This window comes from Impatiens glandulifera, chromosome 9, assembly GCF_907164915.1.
Source record: "Impatiens glandulifera chromosome 9, dImpGla2.1, whole genome shotgun sequence".
Lineage (NCBI taxonomy): Eukaryota > Viridiplantae > Streptophyta > Magnoliopsida > Ericales > Balsaminaceae > Impatiens > Impatiens glandulifera.
Window position 1 is genome coordinate 28939758 of NC_061870.1, and position 20290 is coordinate 28960047.

Below are 20290 nucleotides of genomic sequence, written 5' to 3' on the forward strand. Positions count from 1 at the left end.
TATTATGTGGGAAAGCTGCTTCATATATACAATATATAACAAAATAATTATCATTGATGATATTTTTGTGTTTGTAATTTATTTTATTGATTATAAAGGTTTTTTATGTTGTTTAAGTAATATTCAGATAAATTTGTGTTGGATGGATTTCATAATTTAATTTTGATTTTTACAATTAAATTCATCAATAAAATGAGTTTTATTATTTAAAAAATAATAATATAAATATTGAAAATTTATATTATTTATTGATTTCTTACCGAATAAATATATAGTGAACATCAAATTTAAATTGTACATCTTAACTAATTCTAATATAAATAAATATAAATATATAACAAAGTTTGAACATGAAAATTTAGTGAGTTCTTCAATAATTATATTAAAATGAAAAATTATGATAATAACTTACTTTAAAAAGAATAATAAAATTACTTAAAAAGAATAATAAAATCAATAGTAATAACTTATAAGCTAATTCAAATTTGACTCATTCTACACATTCAAATAAATATTAAAGTTTGTGATACAAATAAATTACCCATAAATAAACTTATATCATTTGACTATTGTTTAAAAAAATAATGTTACTATATTAATTTTTTTTATAATAAATAATATTTAATAAAATACTAATAATTGTAATAATCACAAATATAACAAGTATTTAATTTATTTCCTAAATAGAGAGAAAAAAAATGATGAGAATTTGGAAACTAGAATGAAAGCAATCTAATTAAATGAAAAAATAATATTTTTTTTGAAAAATGATAAAGAATGCGACTTGAGATAGCGACTGGGAGAGCGATGCTTACGTGGGTTTACAGGTGAGAATAGAAATATTAGATAAACATTTATTTATAAATAATAAAACTAAAAAAATATTAATAAGTCAATAGAAAAAAAATAATAAAAAAAAAAAAAAAGAGGCAATAAAAAATATTTGATAAATAAAGGAATTGAAAAGTCATAAAAATAAAAGAGATAAATTCATAATTCAACTAATAAGTGATATTAATTAGGGTTTAAGGTTTAGAATTTAATATTTAGGATTTAGGTTTTAGAGTTTAGAATTTAGGATTTAGAGTTTAGGATTTAGGGTTTAATAAGAGAGAAAAATTATTTAATAAAAAGAGAGAGAAATTAATTAATAAAAGGAAAGAATATTCTAAAAAAACTTGTTTTAATTATTATTATATTTTTATTTATTTATTAATTCCACCTGTCAACCCACTCTCCTAGTCGCTGTCTCACAGTCACTCTCTCTATCTTTTTTTTTTTTTTTTTTTTTTTACATTTTTTTTTTTTCAACCAGTGATGTCTAATTTAAAAAAATATTCTTAATTCCCATTATATTATGATTTCTATATCCAATCATAGATTTAATCATCTCAATCTTCAATAGCTGTATTTTATTTTACGAAATAAGACATTTAGGTTGTGAATAGCTAACTAGTGTAGATTGAATTGAATTATTTAACCTTTATTAAACAATTAATAAATATTTCTAATATATACATGACCACATATATAAGTTAGATATTACAAATGTAACTATACAGTAATAAAAGACATAATAATTATAACCAGTGACCACCCTAGCAAAATATTTTGTTTAAAATTTCAACTCCAAATTGATCTAAGCATTTATAATATGATTGTAACCCATACCAAACTTTTGACAAATTCAATTATCCTCGATAAAAAAAATTATTAAGCAATCTTGATCGGTAATTACAAGGTAAGAATTGTATGGAGAATATTAATTGGCTGCTGTTGTAACATAGTCATTGGTCTCATAAATCCAAATTTAAATATTTTGTCTTTCCATAGTATAAAACTAAGTCTCAAACAAAGCAAACTTCCCCTCATATATATATACATAATAATAAAGGTGGCTAATGATTTCTCCTAAGATAATATAATTAAATTAAGTTATATCAATCATGCCAATGGCCCCCGACTCATATCCACCAGTAGACCGTTGTGAATCGATTGGACGCGACAAACACACGGTTGTCGCCGACATGGACGGGACCCTTCTTTGCGGCCGTAGTTCCTTTCCTTACTTCGCATTGGTTGCTTTCGAGGGTGGTGGTATTCTTAGGCTCTTTTTCTTGCTTATTGCCTCCCCTTTGGCTGGCTTCTTGTACTATTTCGTCTCGGAGTCCGCGGGTATTCAAGTCCTCATCTTCGCAACATTTGCGGGGATGAGGATTTCGGATATCGAGTCTGTGGCTCGGGCAGTCCTGCCCAAGTTTTACTCGGAGGACCTTCAACCCGAGACATGGAGGGTGTTCTCGTCGTGCGGGAGGAGGTGCGTGTTGACCGCGAACCCTAGGATCATGGTGGAACCGTTCTTGAAGGAGTATTTAGGTGCGGATTTGGTTTTGGGGACTGAAGTGGGGAGTTATAAGGGGATAGCCACTGGCTTGGTTTCGGGTAGAGGGGTGTTGGTTGGGAAACATAAGGCCGATGCTCTTCGAAAAACGTTTGGAGATGGACTAGTCGTTGATGTTGGTCTTGGTGATAGAAAAACCGACCACCCTTTCTTGAAACTATGCAAGGTTCTTGTTTCATTCTTGATCATGTTTCTTTTCTTTTCATTCAAGTAGTTCAAATTGTGCTATTTTTTTTATCTATCAATAATTAAGGACCGACCACCTTAGATGGTCACATGGTCACGTAAAATATGTTTTTTATAAGGTTTAAAAAAGATGACTAAATAAGTTCAATTAATTTCAGGAAGGGTACATGGTTCCGGCTAACCAGAAAGTAAAACCCGTCGGCGTCGACAAACTACCGAAGCCGATCATCTTCCACGACGGTCGCCTGGTTCAAAAACCAACTCCTCTGAAATCCCTCCTCCTAATTCTATGGATCCCAATCGGATTCATCCTCGCATGTTTACGAATCGCCGCCGGATCACTTCTCCCAATGCCCCTCGTTTACTACGCTTTCTGGGCACTCGGCGTTCGCGTCACAATCAAAGGAACCCCACCGCCGCCGGCGATGAAATCCACCGGCCAAACCGGCGTTCTCTTCGTCTGTTCCCACCGTACACTCCTCGACCCAATATTCCTCTCAACCGCCCTCGGCCGTCCAATCCCCGCCGTAACCTATTCCCTCTCCCGCCTCTCCGAAATCATTTCCCCAATCAAAACCGTCCGACTCAACCGCGACCGAATCAAGGATGCAAATATGATCAAGAAACTTCTAGAAGAAGGGGATTTAGTAATCTGTCCTGAAGGAACCACCTGTAGAGAACCATTCTTACTTCGATTCTCTGCCCTTTTCGCGGAGCTAACTGACGAGCTTGTTCCCGTAGCTATGACGAATAAGATGAGTATGTTTCATGGGACTACAGCTAGGGGATGGAAAGGGATGGATCCGTTTTATTTCTTTATGAACCCTAGTCCTGGATATGAAGTTAGTTTCTTGAACAAGCTGCCGGTGGAGCTAACTTGTGGGTCCGGCGGGAAATCGAGCCATGAAGTGGCGAATTATATACAGAGGATGCTGGCGGCGGCATTGTCATATGAATGCACTGGATTCACTCGCAAGGATAAATACAGAGCTTTGGCTGGCAATGATGGTATAGTGGAGGAGAAGAAGACAACCCTAAAACATAAAAAACTAATAATGGGATGCTAATAATAAGATTAATTATTGAATACTAAGTTATTAACAATTAATAATTAATAGTTTAAATATTATGCATGTGTGTTACTATTGGTGGACTGAAATATTGACTCTTTTTTTTATATATATATATAAATATAAACTATCTTCAAAACTCTCATAAATGTTTTTTACTGAAATTAAAAGAAAGTGGTAAGTCTCATAAATGGTGCTTTCCTCACCATGAAGGGCAGTTGGTTTTAAAGTAAAAAAAGTGTTTTCTTTCTTTATCTTATTTATATATATATATATATATATATATATATATATATTATATTTTATTATTGGTCTTTGTTTGGTTAAGATTTATTGGGGGGAAGAAAATCAATCTATTTGTAAGAGGGACATTTTGGTAATTGCATGGAAACAAATAAATCCCCTATTAATTTAGGTAATCTCTAAGAAAGAAAAAGATTGACTTTTGAATTCAATGGATTTACCTTTTTAACAAATAATATATTTTGAAAAATAAAATAATAAAAACTGGTAACACAAAATTGTGGGCGCCTGTCTGTATCCTAGCTAAAAGAGGAAGAAAATCCATCCCCTGTTTATTTATTATTAATTGTCAAACATTTCTTCATTTGCTGAATCTAACATGGCTCGTTTTTTCCTTAAGGCTCTATTGTGTTCTTTTTCTGTCCTGCTGTTGCTCTCTGTTCTTGTTCATTCAACAACAACAACAAAGTACATTATCATCTCTATATCCTTTTCTTGAATGAAATTAATGAATGAATGAATGATAGTTTGCTGATCGATCGGTTGTGTAATGTGTTGTTACAGGCATGAATCAGTGCTGAAAATGACGACTGGCGTTTCCTCTCCTACATTTGATCCCACCCGTGTTACTCAAATTTCGTGGCGTCCCAGGTTCTTAATTATTCTACTCGATCGATTGATCATACCCATCTGTCTGTTTGTTGTTGTTCTTAAATGAATTCTTGTTGTTCCAGGGCCTTCATTTATAAAGGATTTTTGAGTGATGAAGAATGTGATCATCTGATTAACAAAGTTAGTTAGCTTCTTAGATTCTTCCTTTTCTTTTACTGTGCCCACTAATAACAGCAATCTATGTAGGCTAAGGACAAGCTCAAGAAGTCGATGGTGGCTGATAATGAATCTGGTGAAAGTGTGCTCAGTGAAGTCCGGACAAGCTCCGGCATGTTCTTCACCAAAGCCGAGGTTAAAAGGAACCTAATACTTGATTATGTGTATGTGGTTTAATTATATTAATTCTTTTTGGGGTGTTGAATTAATAGGATGAAGTAATTGCTAATATAGAAGCCAGACTTGCTGCCTGGACTTTCTTACCAGAAGGTGGTGGTGTGATGTAACACATTAATTAAATAACAAATATCATGAATCATCATGAGCTAGCTTTGTGTAAATTGTAACAAACTGTTGTCTTCTTCTTCAGAAAACGGGGAAGCCATCCAGGTTTTGCGATATGAATTGGGTCAGAAGTATGAACCCCACATGGATTATTTTGTAGATGAAGTCAATCAACAACTTGGTGGCCACAGGGTAGCCACTGTTCTCATGTACTTATCTAACGTTGTCAAGGGTGGGGAAACTGTATTCCCTGATTCAGAGGTACACTCATTTTCATTCCCATCTATGATCCAACCTCTGTTTTTCTCCAACAATAACACTTGTTTGTTTCGCATGAAGCAGCTTAAAGATGCTCAACCCAAGGATGAAGATGTGTCTGATTGCGCAAGAGGAGGTTATGCAGGTAAAAATATACATCATTCCATTCCATTCCATTCCCATAAAACAAATCATAAGTATTCATCACTTTTAACTGCTGATTATCAAAACAGTGAAGCCTCTTAAAGGAGATGCATTGCTATTCTTCGGTCTTCATCCTGATGCAACCGAAGATCCAATGAGCTTGCATGGAAGCTGCCCAGTAATAGAGGGTGAGAAATGGTCTGCAACCAAATGGATACATGTCAGATCTTTCGATGATCCAAAGCGTGATGAATGTATCGACCATAATTCCCATTGCGGACAATGGGCTGCTGTCGGAGAGTGCGAGAAGAACTCCATTTATATGGTGGGATCTGATGATAAACCCGGATATTGTAGAAAAAGCTGCAACCGTTGCTCTTGAAAATAACATTTCTTGCTATATATAGATATATATATATATGTACTCCATCTTATCAATATAATAAATATAATTTTATCATTGATTTTGTTAAATATAGTTGAGATAAAGGGAAGACCACCAATGACCAACCAAACAAATATTAGGAGGAAAAACAAACTGCCTTAGATTTGGTTCGGTTGGTTAAAAATAATGAGAGGCTAATATAGAAAGGAGGCATTATCCAAAGATAAACCCAAATAACAATTGAGAGACTGTCTAATAAACAATTAGTTCATGACCACCCCTCTATGAGTTTACAAAGATCATCATTTTCATTCCGGAGGCAGGGTTCCTCCGGCCGGATTTGGCATAATCAGCTCCAACTAGTCAATGACCCTAAATCCAGCCCCAAAAACAAAAACAACAACAGCATTGTTCATAATATCCACAGCCAGTCTGGCTCATTCGACGAACCTCATTCTGGATCGTTGAATAAGAAGCCACATTATCTGGCTGTTGCTGCTGCATCACCATCCTCCTCGTCCTCCTCTAAAGAAAACAAGACACAAAAGTGTGCTTTCACCAACATGTTCACCCGATGCGTACGCTCCCCTGCCTGATTCATGTGATTCGAACAGAAATTGGGTCTAATACACACACAAACACACTCTTTGATGTTTTTTTTATGCGATAGATAATATTTAGTCATATAGAAGATGTATCCCTGACTTTTGTGATAGTTGTTGTTTCATTGGAATGAGAAGCATAATACAACAAGAACATTTAATTCTATCTATTCTTAACTGTTTCGTACAAAAGATTTTGTTATACACGGATACGAAGTCCATGCCAAAGTTCTTGATGGAAAACCTGTAAAAAGTGGTAACTCATGCAGCGGGTGACACAATTAAGTTAGTTCCAGTCTGGGAATAGATTCTCAAAACATTGAGAGTTGTCGGTAATTCCTGTAATCGATTTCCTTGAGCCTCAGGCAACATAGCAAATGCTCAGGTAAGTCTTCTGCCTTGTTCCCCTGGGGAATGATCAAATGAATCGAATGATAATAATGTTATGATGAAGAACAAATAAATGTTGAATATGTATTCATTCTGATCAATACCTGAATTGTGAGGCCAAAGTCCAAGACACAAAGCTTCAATCTTTCTTGAAAAGCTTCCAACCCTTTTCGGGGGATAAAGCTGAATCGATGCATGTCCAAGTCGATCTCTAAATAGTTTTCTCCCTGCAAAACGTTTCATTTTATTGAATTGCTCCCATTTTCTTTTTCATTTTAATAACGAAAACAGTTAAAAAAACATAATTATAACTACCAAGTAAAATTCATGTTGAGGGCGGGATAGAACAGGCTTTTCGTTGTAAGCATTCATAAGCTTCCTCTCGGCTGCACTTAAATGAATATCCTCCATGTTTGCCACCCGACCCAATATTTTCAATCTTTCTCGGAATGGTGCTATAGTGTCCACTGGAAAACCTCTAACCCTTTCCACTTCATCGTCAATTAATTTCTGATCCAGGAAAAGCCAAATGAGAAAGGAGACACACACAACATTTGAAGATCATGATATTAATGTTCAAGAGTGAGTTCTTCACATACCCTTATGTTTTCTTGGAAATTAGGGGGAAGTTCCTGCGTGTAATTTTCGTTCAACTTGAAGTATAATACATAACTCATTCCTTGACCATCGTACTCGTTTTGGAAAATCGTGGCAGGATAGTGCGGTATCTGAGAGAGAGAGAGAGTGAGTGATGATCGTCATCGTTAACAAACAAGGGGGTGGCATCATGAGTGAATGAGCAAAGAAGGAATTATACCTGAAGATTAACAACAAGAATGGGAGGGATTTTCCCAGATGAGTTACTACTACTAGTTGCAGGAAGTTCAACAAAACGAGCAATGTGGTCTATTTTCCTTGGAGACAAGAATACATCCACTCCAAATGGATAGAAGGCGGCATAATTTGGAGCAAATTCCTTCTTTTTATCCCTGTAAGACAAAATAAATAAATCAATTCTAAAAAAAAGGATTCTGACAAGAACATAAATGAGAAAAGAATGTGAGACCTGAGATAGTTTGGTCCCCGGACTTTGAAAGTGGCTGGTTGAATTGGTGACCAACAATCTGACATGATCTTGTCCAGAGGACAGAATGGGACTTGAGAACCTGCTATGGGTTTTTGAAGGAATGTTGGTTTGGGCGAGGAAACTAATGAAGGACTATTTGGTTGATCTTGATTCCATTTAAAAGGGAATTTCAGGGATGATGCTTTCTTCCTTGTGGCTGGAGAAGTTGGAGTCTTGGATCCTCTCTTTTCATCGAATGGAAGAATAGGAGCTAGACAAGGCAAACATGTGCTAGGAATCAGCCCACAGTTATTATGCAGTGATCTTGCTTCAACCTCTTCTCTCGACCTTCCTTCTTCTTCCTCCTCTTCATGTTCTACCCATTGGGTTGAGATTTCAGATACCATTACTGCATTTGCTGGTTTCTGATGATCAACAGAAGATGGATTGCTGTTGGGAAGGTAAACAGAAATAGCATATCTTGGAGATGATATCGACTCTGTTTCATGCCCACGCTGAGATAGAACATCTGTAAATGCAAGATCTTCAGATTTATTCTGATTAGCAGAAATTAAGAAGAGATAGATCGATCGATCGACTGACTTACCCTCCTGAACACTGTAGAAGTCATCGTCCCCTTCTGAATCAATTGCCATTGAAGGATCAAACCATGATTCTGCAGCATGCTCTACAGATCCGAACCAATTATTAGCTCAAACGAACTCATTAAGAATATATGAAAAAAGTACCTTGGAATGTTGGATTGGAATGAGTCTCTTGAATCTCACTATGTCTAGAATCGCTCTTACTCAAAACTCTAGCCCTTCGTCGGCGACGTCGTACTTTTCCGGTAGTGAGTCCAACGGCAACACACCCATTCTGTTTGGACCAACACCCACCCATGGCTCTAAAGATTGTTTGGAGAGGTGGGTTGGATTTAAAACAATGAATTGAATTGAATGTGGGTTCCGATGAGAGGTATTGTTCGAGCAACCGTGCTTTTAATCGCGGCCCATCATATCAATCTACTAAATAGATGGATGAATGAATGAATTGAATTGAATGAATGAATGCCTGCACTGAATTCAGCTAGCCAACTTCTTCTTGAATTGAATTGTAAATAAATGCACTGTCTTTCTTCTTCCTCCTTTACTTACCTTAATTTGACGGCCCCCTGCACATAATAATAATAATAATAATGGTGGGTTTTGATCAGAATTTGAAACTATGTATACTGTTCTTGTTTTTATCACTCATTACATATATGTAGCCATCATCATCATCTTCTATCTATCTCCTCCTCCTCTTTGCAGGTTGCAGGTTAGTGATGATGGAGGAGAGAGAAAATAAGAGTCAATAATAAGTAAAAATATAAACGTTCTTCTTCATCTTCTACTTCTCTCTATATCTAATTTATTTATTAAAGACGATTGAAAATCGAGGTTTGACTACGATTGTTGCTTGCGTACGCCACCCTTCTTCTACCCATTAATGATGCGCGTGTCTTCACTCGCGATTTATTAATATATATAGTAGTTAAACCTAATCCTAAAACTTAATTAAATATCATTAAAATGAGCGCGGCGTTAGGGGGACGTTAAACAGGTTAATAATTATTTAGGTCACCAAAACCAAAAAGGAGAATTTACTAAAAGACAGAAAGAACCTTCTAGATATTTTATTTTTTTTATTTTATTAAATAAAAGTAAAGAGGGCGCGTGGAATTAAAGTGAGATAATGGGAGAGTGGAAAAAGTTATATGGTGGTGGTGGGGTGCATTAAATATTATTATTATTATTATTATTATTAATTCATTCATTCTTTCTTCTTCTTTTATTTCTATGAATCCGTGTGAATGAAATGAAAGAAAGAGAGTTGATCTTGATCATGATCAGATCACGAGATTGCGATTATTATAAGTAGAGTTGCGTTCACGATGTCGACTCCACCAATACATACGCGTACGAAGACATATTCCAGAAAAGACCGACGTTTTTATTTGTATGGAAATCGCACGTGGCGATCTAATTGCGCTACCCACGATCGCTTTAATTATTATTTACTAAAATAAACTTCTAATTTAGATGGTGGTGATATTGATTGGTTGATGGGTAAGATTGGAATTTTGTTATTCACTTAAATATCAATTTTCAACTCGTATGAACACCAACATTTGAGAACGACACTACACTCAAATAATATATAAAGATATATTATTGGCTTTTAAGAAAAACTCATTATATAATATAATATTTTTAAACTTGTTATTAGTTGTATTGATATTGATGTTAACTATAAGTTTATTTTATTTAGAATTAAATTTATTTAATAATAAATTTAATGAAGCACTTATTACAGCTATCAACCCTGATCTCAACATTATGTGAGCATTGAGTATGATGGACAGGCTGTGATGGAAGCTTGCAAACATCACTAACATTAACCAAATCCCATGGCAGTTCATAACAATTACAAAGTTTGTCCAATATATAATTGGATACCACATTTTCTTAATTAATTCTGTTTAACAAAATCTAAAATATCTTTTTATTCTATAAATTTGTTTTAGAATTTATTGTAATCTTATCTAATCTTTTAGATTAATATTAAGATTATTATGACAATCAAATCACTTATTTTATTAATTAAAATATTAAAATATTTTTATTTTTATTTTTATTAAATTTTAAATAAAAATATATTTTAATTATTAAAAATTCAAATATAATTTTTATCAAATACAAAAAAAAAATAAAAAAATCTCAAATAACTAAGAACCTCCCAACTCCTAGAATGATTAAAATAATCAAATTAAAAATAATTAAAATTAAATTAGAGGCAATTCACAATTTAAGAGTCTTGCCTAATAAATTAAAGTTTTCAAGTTTATATTCACACTCTAATTTACAAGGAAATATAACTTGGTAATGCTAACCACTAAGAGTGACAACTGATAATTTTATTATATACCATCTCCATCTCAACCCCAATTTTCCAGAGGTGTACTAAATGTTTAATTTATTTATTTTATAATTGTTTTTTAAATGATATAAATATATAATTTTTTTAATGAATTAATTTAGAAAAAGAAGAATATGAAAAAGAAAAAGAGGATAGGTTAAATAATTGTCTCAACTTTTTTAAGTTAAAATCTACTTTGATCTATAGAAAAATTATAATTTTTTTTTATTAATGATGATTCAAATCACTTTCTTATTTAGGATAGATAGAATAGGATTTGATTAGTTTAAGTTATACTATTTTTATCTTAAAAGTTATAGTAAAAATATATTTATTCATATACAATGATATTATTGTAATGACATTAATTAAAGACGGTTTTGAATTTTTTACCCCTCAAAATGTATTTAGAATCAAAGCGGAGAAATATGTCCCAATCGGATGAAATTGCTACCATCAATGTGATTTTAGTTGTCATCCCAAATAGCTCTGGTCAAAGCGGAGAAAATCTGTCCCAATTGGTTCGGATGAGATTACTACCATCAGTGCGGTTTTAGTTGCAATTCCAAATAGCCAAGGAATGGTCCTTTGCTACACCGATTCCGTTGGTGTCTTCTATTCCCTCAAAAGAGGGGTGAAATAATTTTTTTTTAAAATTAATCATTCTTTTGAGGGAAAAACATAAGGATAGACGGGAATCGGCAGCAGCAGAAGAACTCCCTCCAAATAGCCACCCCACCCAAGAGCTAAATAATATCATATCAATGCTTAAAATTGAATTTAAAATGTAACAGATAATTATGATATTTGGTGAATGAAATTAATATATGGATCCTCTAACTAAAGAAGGAAGGGGGGGTCCAATATTGAAGGAGGGAACATGGTTTCCCTTTTACTTGATTTCAATGGTTTTGTGGTCGGGTGGCTTAGCTATTTGCCATCTTTGTCTTACCACTGTTGTTCTCTTTACTTTTTTCAGAGAACAACATTAAAGCTTTTTTCTCCATCTAAAGAAGATACATTTCTATTGTATGGATATGGGAGAAAGCTTCTTTATTTTGCTTCACATAACATAAAAATGAAAATTTATTAAAACCATGCATGATTGAGTTATTGAAAAGACGTTACAATACATAAATCAACAAAAGAAATTAAAGTGATATATGAAATTCGAGCTTTCTTGCCTTGAACCATACTAAAAATATGGTGAAGTAGTCCATCCTTCGAAAACAAACTAATTCGATGATTGTGAGGAAGAATGCCAATATCCTATCTGTTTGTGCATTAACTTCATATATAAACCTTGACATTCCAATCTAGAAGTTAATCAAAGGTTTGAGGCAAACAAGAGGTATGTATGCCTTGGGTGATTAAGGACAAAATTTGAGCTTGATTTCTAATTGAAAGCAAACAGAGACATGTATGATAAGGTGGGAAAAATCTCACCTTTTGGCTAAAATCTCAATTATCATCTATCTATACTTTCCCAGACTCAGATCCTACCTAAAAAGGTACAATAACACAGTATCATCACACTTATTAAACTTTTTAAGCCTTAATCTATTGGGATGTCCAACATCAGGACAAACCAGGTCATGGATCATGTTCCATTACTCACTATTCTCAGTTTTGCCTCCTTTCCATTGTATTTTGTCACCAGTTTGATGTTAAAATTAACAGGTGTAAAAATAAATAAGAACTACTTGATCGAGTTCTTAAAGAGAAAGATTAAACTTGTATGATTTCTTGATTGAATCATGTTTATAATCGTTTATGTATTGATAAAGACTAGTAGAACCCTTAACCAAAAAACTAACTAATAGTAAATAACTGAAAATCTTACTGATACAAACAGATAATAAGATGAAGTGACATATCTAATGATTCTTTAGAAACCTGACTCCATATTAGATAAGTTTGCATATTGCAATAGGGCCACTAAATCCTAAGTTCAAAAGGTATATATATATAGAATAATCAGTTATTAGTCTGATCACATAAATAAGAAGAGTCTATTTATTATTATTATTATTGTGATGTAAGCACACATATTATCAATGGAGTGGGAATCAAGAAGTGGAGGGTGGAGGGTTATTGCCCTAATTTATTCTTCCATCACTCAAAACATAAAAATGCAGCAATTGAATTGAAGTGGGATTCTAATCTTAATTATTAAGTGGTATATATTTGGTTAGAAGAATATAAGATCGAGAGCATTTTCTCGATGGAAGCACTATTATAGACGAATAGTGAGGTCCTCTTTGAGTTAAGATAGTAGCTAGCAAGCTGCATGAAAATGCACAACATCCAAAAAGCAAACCTCCAAAGCTAGCTCTAGTATTAGTACTAGTACTGGACCCAATCAAAATCTAAAGCAACTAGGCATCCCCCCACCACACCACACCACACCACACCACACAGCTTTTATATCCTTTTTTATCTTCCAGTTTCTTTCTCTCTCTCTCTCTGTCTCTTAACAATCACTCACTACTTGGCTAGCTTTCTTTCTCACCTCTCTTGCTTCATTTTCATCTTAGAACAAGAGCTAGGCTTATCCATTTGGCTGTTTCTCTCAAGGAAAAAATATAAGTTGGCAAGTATGGGTGGCTATCACTATGGAGCTAAGTTTTTCAGAAGTTGGATTGGAACTGTCTGTCTAATTACCTGGATTGTATTCGTTGGGTTTCTTTTTAATCAACACAAGACAACTACTTTTGCAATGGCGGCAATGGAACCAAATCATGAATCGGGATCATCAGCAGCTATCTCTGTGGCAAACAAGATTAACAATTCTCATCTTCACATGAAGAAATCAGCTTTCAGCTTTTCTGTTAGCAAGAGGAGAGTTCCCAATGGCCCTGATCCTATTCACAACAGGTACAAGTACTACTCAACTTGTTCAACTTCACTATATACTAATATACCCATTATTATACAATGTCTTCAATCATGTTCAAGCATTTCAATTTTATCAATTATGTGCAAGCATTTCAATAAGAAGAAGCAAATCATAGTTTACTTTATATATGAAACAAGCTAGCAACACAATTAAAGATAATCATTTAATTTTTAGTACTATCGTATGTGCTCTGTAAATTCAATTGCCAATTAGCTAGATAGATGGATACAAGAATAAACTTTATTTTCTTTAATTAGTAAATTTCGCACATCTTTAATTTCTCTTATTTTTATGTGGAAAAAGAGAGCCAAGAGGACAGTGGACCAATTCACTTTGGACCATAAAGGAAGACAATAAGACCGTGCTTTTGTTTCAAATGAAAAAAAAAGATTCTTCACAAGGTTCTAAAATATATTTTACCTTATTTTTGCATGTCTTTCAATATATGAAAACTAGACTAGGTCCTGTCACAAGTGCAATCTTACACAACTATGTGAAATTAACGTGGCTTATTCCCACTAAGGTGACAAAGTTAAATATCTAGCTAAACTTAACAAATACTTTTGATTCAACAGGAAAGCAAGGAATACCAGAGAACCACCCGGTAGAAATTAGCTAAAGGAGGCAAGAAGATTTAGCCTTCAAGAGAGCTCTCCTCTCACAAAATTAAGTTACATGATCAACATCTTCAAAAAGATGGAACTTTCAGCGACAATCAAGAGTTAAATGTGCCTATCTAATGACGAAATGATAAAGAGGAGTACTGGGATTTTCTATAGATACAAGAAAATATGTTATTTCTTCTGTTTTGTGAACAAGAGAAATTATTTCTAATTAGGCATGCACACTTGAAACTTGGTAAGAGATTTGATGTATAAAAGAAAGCATTTGATTTCTTCTCCTTAAGACTCTACTTTTAGTATGGTAAGAAAAAAAATCAAGTAAGATTGTACTACTTTTAACACATAATAACAGTCATGCATTGATAACATATATAATAGATAACTGATAACAAAGCTGAAAAGAGGGCCCTCCCAGATTGCTACTAGTTCACTTTCACTTTGTCTCAGTTGCTTACTTTTTTTCTCCTAGTTGTTTTTAATAGCTTCAAGAAGAAAAGACTGGTCTAAAGTAGGTGATTCAAATTTAGATGCCCTTTCCGGTTGCATGAAAGAGAGAGACAGATTCCTTTCTTTTGCAGGTGTGTTTCTTTACTTTGAGTCTTTCATGCAAAAGTGTATATTTATAGAGAGATGCATTTTCATTTTCATTCACAGTGCGTGAAAGGACCTGAACCTGTTACCAATTAAGAAGATTCAATTATATCTATATTATTGAGTCAGTCCTAACTAGGTCAAAAGATCCAACCCTTTGCAAAGGCTTAATAGCTAGCTAGTGCATGCCCTAATATGAGTTTGATCAACCCAAACAAAAATGAAAATGTGAGATATAAATACTACACACTTGAGCCTACTCCAAATTTACAAATAATACTTAAAAAGGTGACTGTAACTCTTTAACAATTATTTCTAGTAGGATTGTGAGACATAAACTCGTTGTTGACTCACAAGTGACACCAATAAGATAACTTACAAAATTTGCTCCCAATAAAATATATATAAAGAGACTTTAAAAACAAAGTTATCACATAGGTACAATAAATATATACAAGTCTTGTCTCAAAATAATATATATTTATTTACAACTCTGTTAGGTGTTAATTAATAACAGCCTCAGCCTGATAATTATGTGGACAATTATTAAATTCCAATCACCTATTAAATTGACCATAATTCTTGTCTCCCCTACATTATTTCTTCTAACCTGGTTAAAGTTTAATTAATTTTGTTTTATTTTAGGAAGTTTAACAGGAACATACAATTATTCTTCTCAATGAGATCTCCCATAACCCCACTTAACTTGAAGTGTCCGTAATGAGAATCAAAGTGAGAATATGTTATTTGGTCAAAGGGTTTAAGAATGATGATAAATTAACCAATTAAATAGAGGACAAACAAGAAAGCGCATAATTAAATGAGTTCAAGACTAATTCTACTATTTTTGTATTTCAACTTCCTGCCACTGAAATGGTTTAGGAGTAATTTTGCTTCTTTTTTTTTTATCAAACATATAAACTTTCTGTTTATTTTTGGATGGACGAAATAATTTCATTATTTCATATTTATAATATAATAAATTTGTAGTGAAAATAATCAAACAAAACAAAATAAAAAATGTTACTATACAAGTAATAATAAAAGTTGTCATGACTTATTTAAAAACGAAAAATTAAATAACAGTCCACATAGCTCTGTAATCTTGAGGGAGTATAGGTCAACAAATAGTAATAATAAAAGCCTAATAATCTTAGTTATCTTCTATCAATAATTATGTAGCCAACATCTATTATTTTATTAGGTTTGGAACACCATTTATGGACATATAAAAAATTGAACGTTGGTAAATGACTGCTTTAGTATAAGATTATTATATATCATTGAAATAATATTTATAGTTAAAATAAGAAAAAGGAAAACAGAGGAAAAACATAAAATTCAAAAAGAACCAATCAGATCTACTTTATCTATAAAGAACACAAAATAATTGACCTAATTCAATTATTTCCATCACTTAATTTTATATTTGTCAACAACTAAAATTAACCTCCAAAATATAATATAATATAATATATATATTACTCGAGTGCCTAAGATATTATTAGTGAGTATTTAAATGATAAAAATAATTTTAAAAGGATAAGCCTAATATGAAAGATTCGAAATAAGTCTACTACTCAATTCGAATTTGGGCTTATACCAGTTGGACGGCCCAATTCGTGTAAGCATAAATAACAAAACTTTCTCTAAAGTCTAAACATAAGAAATTACATGGTTGTTTTCGTCTCGAATCTTTGAAAGAGATATCCGGTTGCAAAATCGAAGATAGGATACGACCGAGGCTATGATGGGAAGCAGCGGCACGAGGCAGTCGGCGGTGACAACGACCAGAACCCTAACCCTAGATCCAACAGCTTCGTCATCGCAACCGCCAGAGGTATTGGTCTTGCGGCTCAATCGGAAGAAGAAGAAGGTGACATGGAAGGAAGGAACCGTGGACAACGAATTTATGAACAAGAAAAGTTCGAAGAAGTGCTGCATATTCCACAAAGAAAAACCATTCGATGAGGACGACAGCGACGATGATGATCATGCTGTCGGTCCTTCCAAGAAGGTTGATCATCACCATGACGGCGGTGGTGATGGTTGTTGTTCTCGGAGTTAGGTGCGATGTTCACAATGTTATTAACAGATGTAGAATGGAATGGAATGGGATTGAACGAGAATGAAGATTAAGAATTTGTATACTTCTAGTTTCTTCTTCTTATTATTATAGATAGACGTATGAAATCCCTCAAAATTTCAAGATATAAGATGTTCTATTGTTGATCAGCTCCTATCTCATCTCTTATGCTCCTTTCCTATGAGCAGCTTATTGAATCTATAGCAAGAGAATGTTTGTTTTTCCTCATCACTACTGTCCAATGATTTATATGATTAACATAAATAATAACACCCCTTCACTATGCTTAAACCAATTTTCCCATTAAAGTTTCTTCAAATATGAATATTGATTCTTTGTATTTGTTTCTGAATATCGCCTGTTTTGATTAGTGATATATTTAGCATGTAACACAGATTGAAAACAGAGATTGTAGAACAATTCTCAAATAGATGGTCCCAATTTTGAAGTAAAATAAGAAACAGGAACTCCAATAATGACCATGATTGATTTTAGTACTCTTACCTGTCTAAAAGTGGTAGCATCAACAATGTTGCCTAGATGGTTGAGAACATTGCACCATATTTTTGGTAGTTATCAACAGTCGGGATTGTTGATATCATATTTCCTGCAAAGTAGATATCCCAAAATGTTTCATTCAATCTTATGTGCCGTGGGTTATAGCATTACATATCACAAACCAGTTGAAGTTGATTTAAAGATGCACAACCTAAACCAAAGGCGTAACATCTAAATCGTCATGGGCTTCCTATATAAACTAAATATATGCGCGCAGACATGCTATCATGTGCAGATGTAAGCAATTACTGACAATCCTAGAGGGTGGGGCGAATTGCATTCTTCTCTTATTATTAGTAAGAGATGATGAAATAATTCAGATGTTTTGGATAAATAATTATTGACCAGTATTATGTATTATGTTTGAGGCTAATATCATAAATCCATCGATTGAAAACCTGAAACTTTGAAAGGGTTGCATCTTATTATTGAATTGATATGCAGTCTATAAATACTGAAAGAAGGATTTAATGAGCCTAGCCAATGTCCAGCAAAGTACCTGACTTTGATTCTCGTCAGTTGCCCGAAGCATTCTATCCAAGGCGTCTGCATTATCCGCGTGACAATAAGGGCATATACACCTTCTCTGCAACTCCTCACCAAGAGAGGTAACTGTATTTTCTAATTCAGAAGTCTGCTTGTTCACAGTTAAAGAGAACGTCATTGAGTATAAGTTTTAAAGTGAATGCCTTCCTAGTCCCTATGTAATTTCTGAAAAAGACAAGATATGTTACAAACAAAAAGACTTGTTCATGTTACTTAAGAAAAAGGATATATGGTCAAGTCTTGCAACACAAAAGTTTCTTTTGTGATTTCCTCCATCAGAAATATCTTTCTTTCAATATCAGTCAAATCATTCTGGAGCTGCCGAAGTTGCAAACATGTTAGTATTTAAAGATTCTGAATTCCAAAAGAACGGTCAAAATAAATGAAGAACCAATAGTTGTTAAACCCTGAAATCTCGCTTTTATGTATAGAAAGGCGGCTAAAATCACTACCTGCTTATGAATATCTTGCTCTGATTGGTATTCTAGTTCTGCTAACCTAGTCTGAGATATCAAGTCAGAAATGCTTTGCTCAAGAGCTTTTATAGTAATATCAGATTCTTTTGCACCAGGTTCCTGATCTGCATCTGGAAGAAATTCATGGCATCCTTCACAACAAATAATCGGTTACAAATACTATTTCTTCCAAGTCCAGCTCTCCACATTTCTAATCTATATGAGAAAGAATCATAATTGGGAGTAAGAAACCAAATAGCACATACCATCATTAGGTGAAACTGTGGAAGAATTTCCTTCATGGATTCCAAGACAAGCTACTTCCTCTTGAAATTTCCTATCAAGTAGATAAAGGATTAAATTCCCAAGAAATGACTGCATATAAAGAGTAAACTACACAGTAGTAATCAATGAGAAACACAACAGGTAATTTTTACATGAGTACATACCTAAAAGGCCCCTGAACTTTAGTTAAAATGCATATAATTCCTCAAACGTTTAAAAACTAAGAATAACCTAATTTAATATTGAAATGGTACAAATACCCCACCATTAAACTGTCACATATCCTATGGAGTATCCTCCAAAGTTAGGACACTGCCATTGTAGCCTAGAAAACCCAACTAACCTATGTTTCAAATGATTTCATGGTGAGAAAATCTTAGTTGTTTAGGAAGTGATGTGCTAGACTAGAAGCAAAATGCTAATGTACCTTATTTGTGAATTAAGCTCAAGCATCTTGGATATGAAGTTATCGCTGCAGAGACGATCAAATTAAGAATTAAACGTGTTTCCAATTTTCTTTAAGGAAAAAGTGACCGAAGATCAAAATCACATAGGAAACTAATACCGTGTTGCTCCTTCTTCCCGCTAACCAAATTAAGTCGAGCAAGCACAGGTTAGAAAACTCAGTTAGTACAATCAACTATTTAAATACTATGTAAGAAGGGATAATTGAATACATAGTAAGTACCTTAAGGGATTCCAGATCAGGCCCAACTCTTGATATCTCACTCTGAATAAGAGATGTCCTAGTCTGCAAACAGCATTAGAATATGCAGGTTATGATCAAATATTGAAGAGATAAACTAACATTTCAACATGGAAAAAATGACTTTTCAACATCAATTGTAAGTATATTTGGCTTGCTGAACCTGTAAGGTTTGAATTGAAGCTCCGCTGATAGCCAATTCAACTTCGTATCCTATCAGCTCTTGCTCAGCTTCTTCTTTCATACCTTTTGCTTCTTCTAGTTCAGCATTTGCACAATCTAGTTTAGTTTGAAGCTCCTGCACTCGCTTCCTGAGATTGGCTATTCTACGTTCTGAAGGATTCAAAACAAGAGAAATGAAGTACATCAACCAGTTAGATTTGAATCTGAAATGCAAATTAGTTTATCGCGGCTAGTAAATAAAGGCAATCAAGCATCATCATAAAGACGCGCTGAAATGGCCTCCTCCGCCATACATTTCCATGGCGAGATAAACAGAAAAGGCGTTGATGGAGAAATGCGTACCTCCTTGAGATTTCTCAGTCGCGAACTCACGAATTAGCTTCAAGAGATGCTTCTGCGACTCGCTTCCCGCCATAACTTTTGGTGTTTACAACTTCCCGGTCTTGCTCACCGAGTTTTAACGAACTCGGTCTCGAATCATAGCAATTTATATGTTCTTCTATAGCGGACGGTTATAGCGTATCTTTGACGAACAGTTT

General features: G+C 33.8%; 6 protein-coding genes across 6 annotated transcripts; 4 read left to right on the forward strand and 2 right to left on the reverse strand.

Moving 5' to 3' along the window:
• The first annotated feature begins 1943 nt into the window (after positions 1-1943).
• Positions 1944-3654, forward strand: LOC124914159 (glycerol-3-phosphate acyltransferase RAM2-like). Its single transcript, XM_047454651.1, has 2 exons — positions 1944-2567; positions 2746-3654. The coding sequence occupies exons 1-2, from the start codon at positions 1947-1949 to the stop codon at positions 3652-3654; spliced, it is 1530 nt and encodes a 509-aa protein (XP_047310607.1). The 5' UTR covers positions 1944-1946.
• Positions 3655-4279: 625 nt separating this feature from the next.
• Positions 4280-5895, forward strand: LOC124916163 (probable prolyl 4-hydroxylase 7). The gene is made up of 8 exons (XM_047456895.1): positions 4280-4368; positions 4465-4551; positions 4635-4692; positions 4759-4863; positions 4941-4998; positions 5099-5274; positions 5356-5416; positions 5505-5895. Exons 1-8 carry the CDS (start codon positions 4280-4282, stop codon positions 5795-5797), a joined length of 927 nt encoding a protein of 308 aa, XP_047312851.1. The 3' UTR covers positions 5798-5895.
• Positions 5896-6465: 570 nt separating this feature from the next.
• On the reverse strand, positions 6466-9214 carry LOC124914158. The gene is made up of 8 exons (XM_047454650.1): positions 8608-9214; positions 8466-8546; positions 7859-8387; positions 7610-7781; positions 7392-7520; positions 7108-7302; positions 6897-7019; positions 6466-6809 (listed from the first exon to the last, which is right to left on the reverse strand). The coding sequence occupies exons 1-8, from the start codon at positions 8759-8761 to the stop codon at positions 6714-6716; spliced, it is 1479 nt and encodes a 492-aa protein (XP_047310606.1). The 5' UTR covers positions 8762-9214; the 3' UTR covers positions 6466-6713.
• Positions 9215-13253: 4039 nt separating this feature from the next.
• LOC124914160 (CLAVATA3/ESR (CLE)-related protein 25) lies at positions 13254-14619 on the forward strand. Its single transcript, XM_047454652.1, has 2 exons — positions 13254-13696; positions 14294-14619. The coding sequence occupies exons 1-2, from the start codon at positions 13419-13421 to the stop codon at positions 14331-14333; spliced, it is 318 nt and encodes a 105-aa protein (XP_047310608.1). The 5' UTR covers positions 13254-13418; the 3' UTR covers positions 14334-14619.
• A 2063-nt stretch (positions 14620-16682) lies between these two features.
• Positions 16683-17071, forward strand: LOC124916164 (protein phosphatase 1 regulatory subunit INH3-like). Its single transcript, XM_047456896.1, has 2 exons — positions 16683-16980; positions 17028-17071. Exons 1-2 carry the CDS (start codon positions 16683-16685, stop codon positions 17069-17071), a joined length of 342 nt encoding a protein of 113 aa, XP_047312852.1.
• Positions 17072-18007: 936 nt separating this feature from the next.
• Positions 18008-20223, reverse strand: LOC124916165. The gene is made up of 8 exons (XM_047456897.1): positions 20094-20223; positions 19732-19901; positions 19504-19613; positions 19290-19334; positions 18844-18914; positions 18575-18729; positions 18352-18440; positions 18008-18214 (listed from the first exon to the last, which is right to left on the reverse strand). The coding sequence occupies exons 1-8, from the start codon at positions 20164-20166 to the stop codon at positions 18022-18024; spliced, it is 906 nt and encodes a 301-aa protein (XP_047312853.1). The 5' UTR covers positions 20167-20223; the 3' UTR covers positions 18008-18021.
• Positions 20224-20290: the final 67 nt, after the last annotated feature.

Coding starts and splice junctions, on each gene's coding strand:
- LOC124914159 (XM_047454651.1), top strand. CDS start 1,947: ATGCCAATGGCCCCCGACTCATATCCACCAGTAGACCGTTGTGAATCG. Junction 2,568..2,745: donor CTTTCTTGAAACTATGCAAG/GTTCTTGTTTCA, acceptor AATTAATTTCAG/GAAGGGTACATGGTTCCGGC.
- LOC124916163 (XM_047456895.1), top strand. CDS start 4,280: ATGGCTCGTTTTTTCCTTAAGGCTCTATTGTGTTCTTTTTCTGTCCTG. Junction 4,369..4,464: donor CATTCAACAACAACAACAAA/GTACATTATCAT, acceptor GTGTTGTTACAG/GCATGAATCAGTGCTGAAAA. Junction 4,864..4,940: donor TGTTCTTCACCAAAGCCGAG/GTTAAAAGGAAC, acceptor TTGAATTAATAG/GATGAAGTAATTGCTAATAT.
- LOC124914158 (XM_047454650.1), bottom strand. CDS start 8,761: ATGGGTGGGTGTTGGTCCAAACAGAATGGGTGTGTTGCCGTTGGACTC. Junction 8,388..8,465: donor CTTCTACAGTGTTCAGGAGG/GTAAGTCAGTCG, acceptor TTGCATTTACAG/ATGTTCTATCTCAGCGTGGG. Junction 7,521..7,609: donor TTCTTGTTGTTAATCTTCAG/GTATAATTCCTT, acceptor TCTCTCTCTCAG/ATACCGCACTATCCTGCCAC.
- LOC124914160 (XM_047454652.1), top strand. CDS start 13,419: ATGGGTGGCTATCACTATGGAGCTAAGTTTTTCAGAAGTTGGATTGGA. Junction 13,697..14,293: donor CCTGATCCTATTCACAACAG/GTACAAGTACTA, acceptor TTGATTCAACAG/GAAAGCAAGGAATACCAGAG.
- LOC124916164 (XM_047456896.1), top strand. CDS start 16,683: ATGGGAAGCAGCGGCACGAGGCAGTCGGCGGTGACAACGACCAGAACC. Junction 16,981..17,027: donor CCATGACGGCGGTGGTGATG/GTTGTTGTTCTC, acceptor TGTTATTAACAG/ATGTAGAATGGAATGGAATG.
- LOC124916165 (XM_047456897.1), bottom strand. CDS start 20,166: ATGGCGGGAAGCGAGTCGCAGAAGCATCTCTTGAAGCTAATTCGTGAG. Junction 19,614..19,731: donor CTTCAATTCAAACCTTACAG/GTTCAGCAAGCC, acceptor TGCTGTTTGCAG/ACTAGGACATCTCTTATTCA. Junction 18,915..19,289: donor GAGCTTAATTCACAAATAAG/GTACATTAGCAT, acceptor TCTACTTGATAG/GAAATTTCAAGAGGAAGTAG.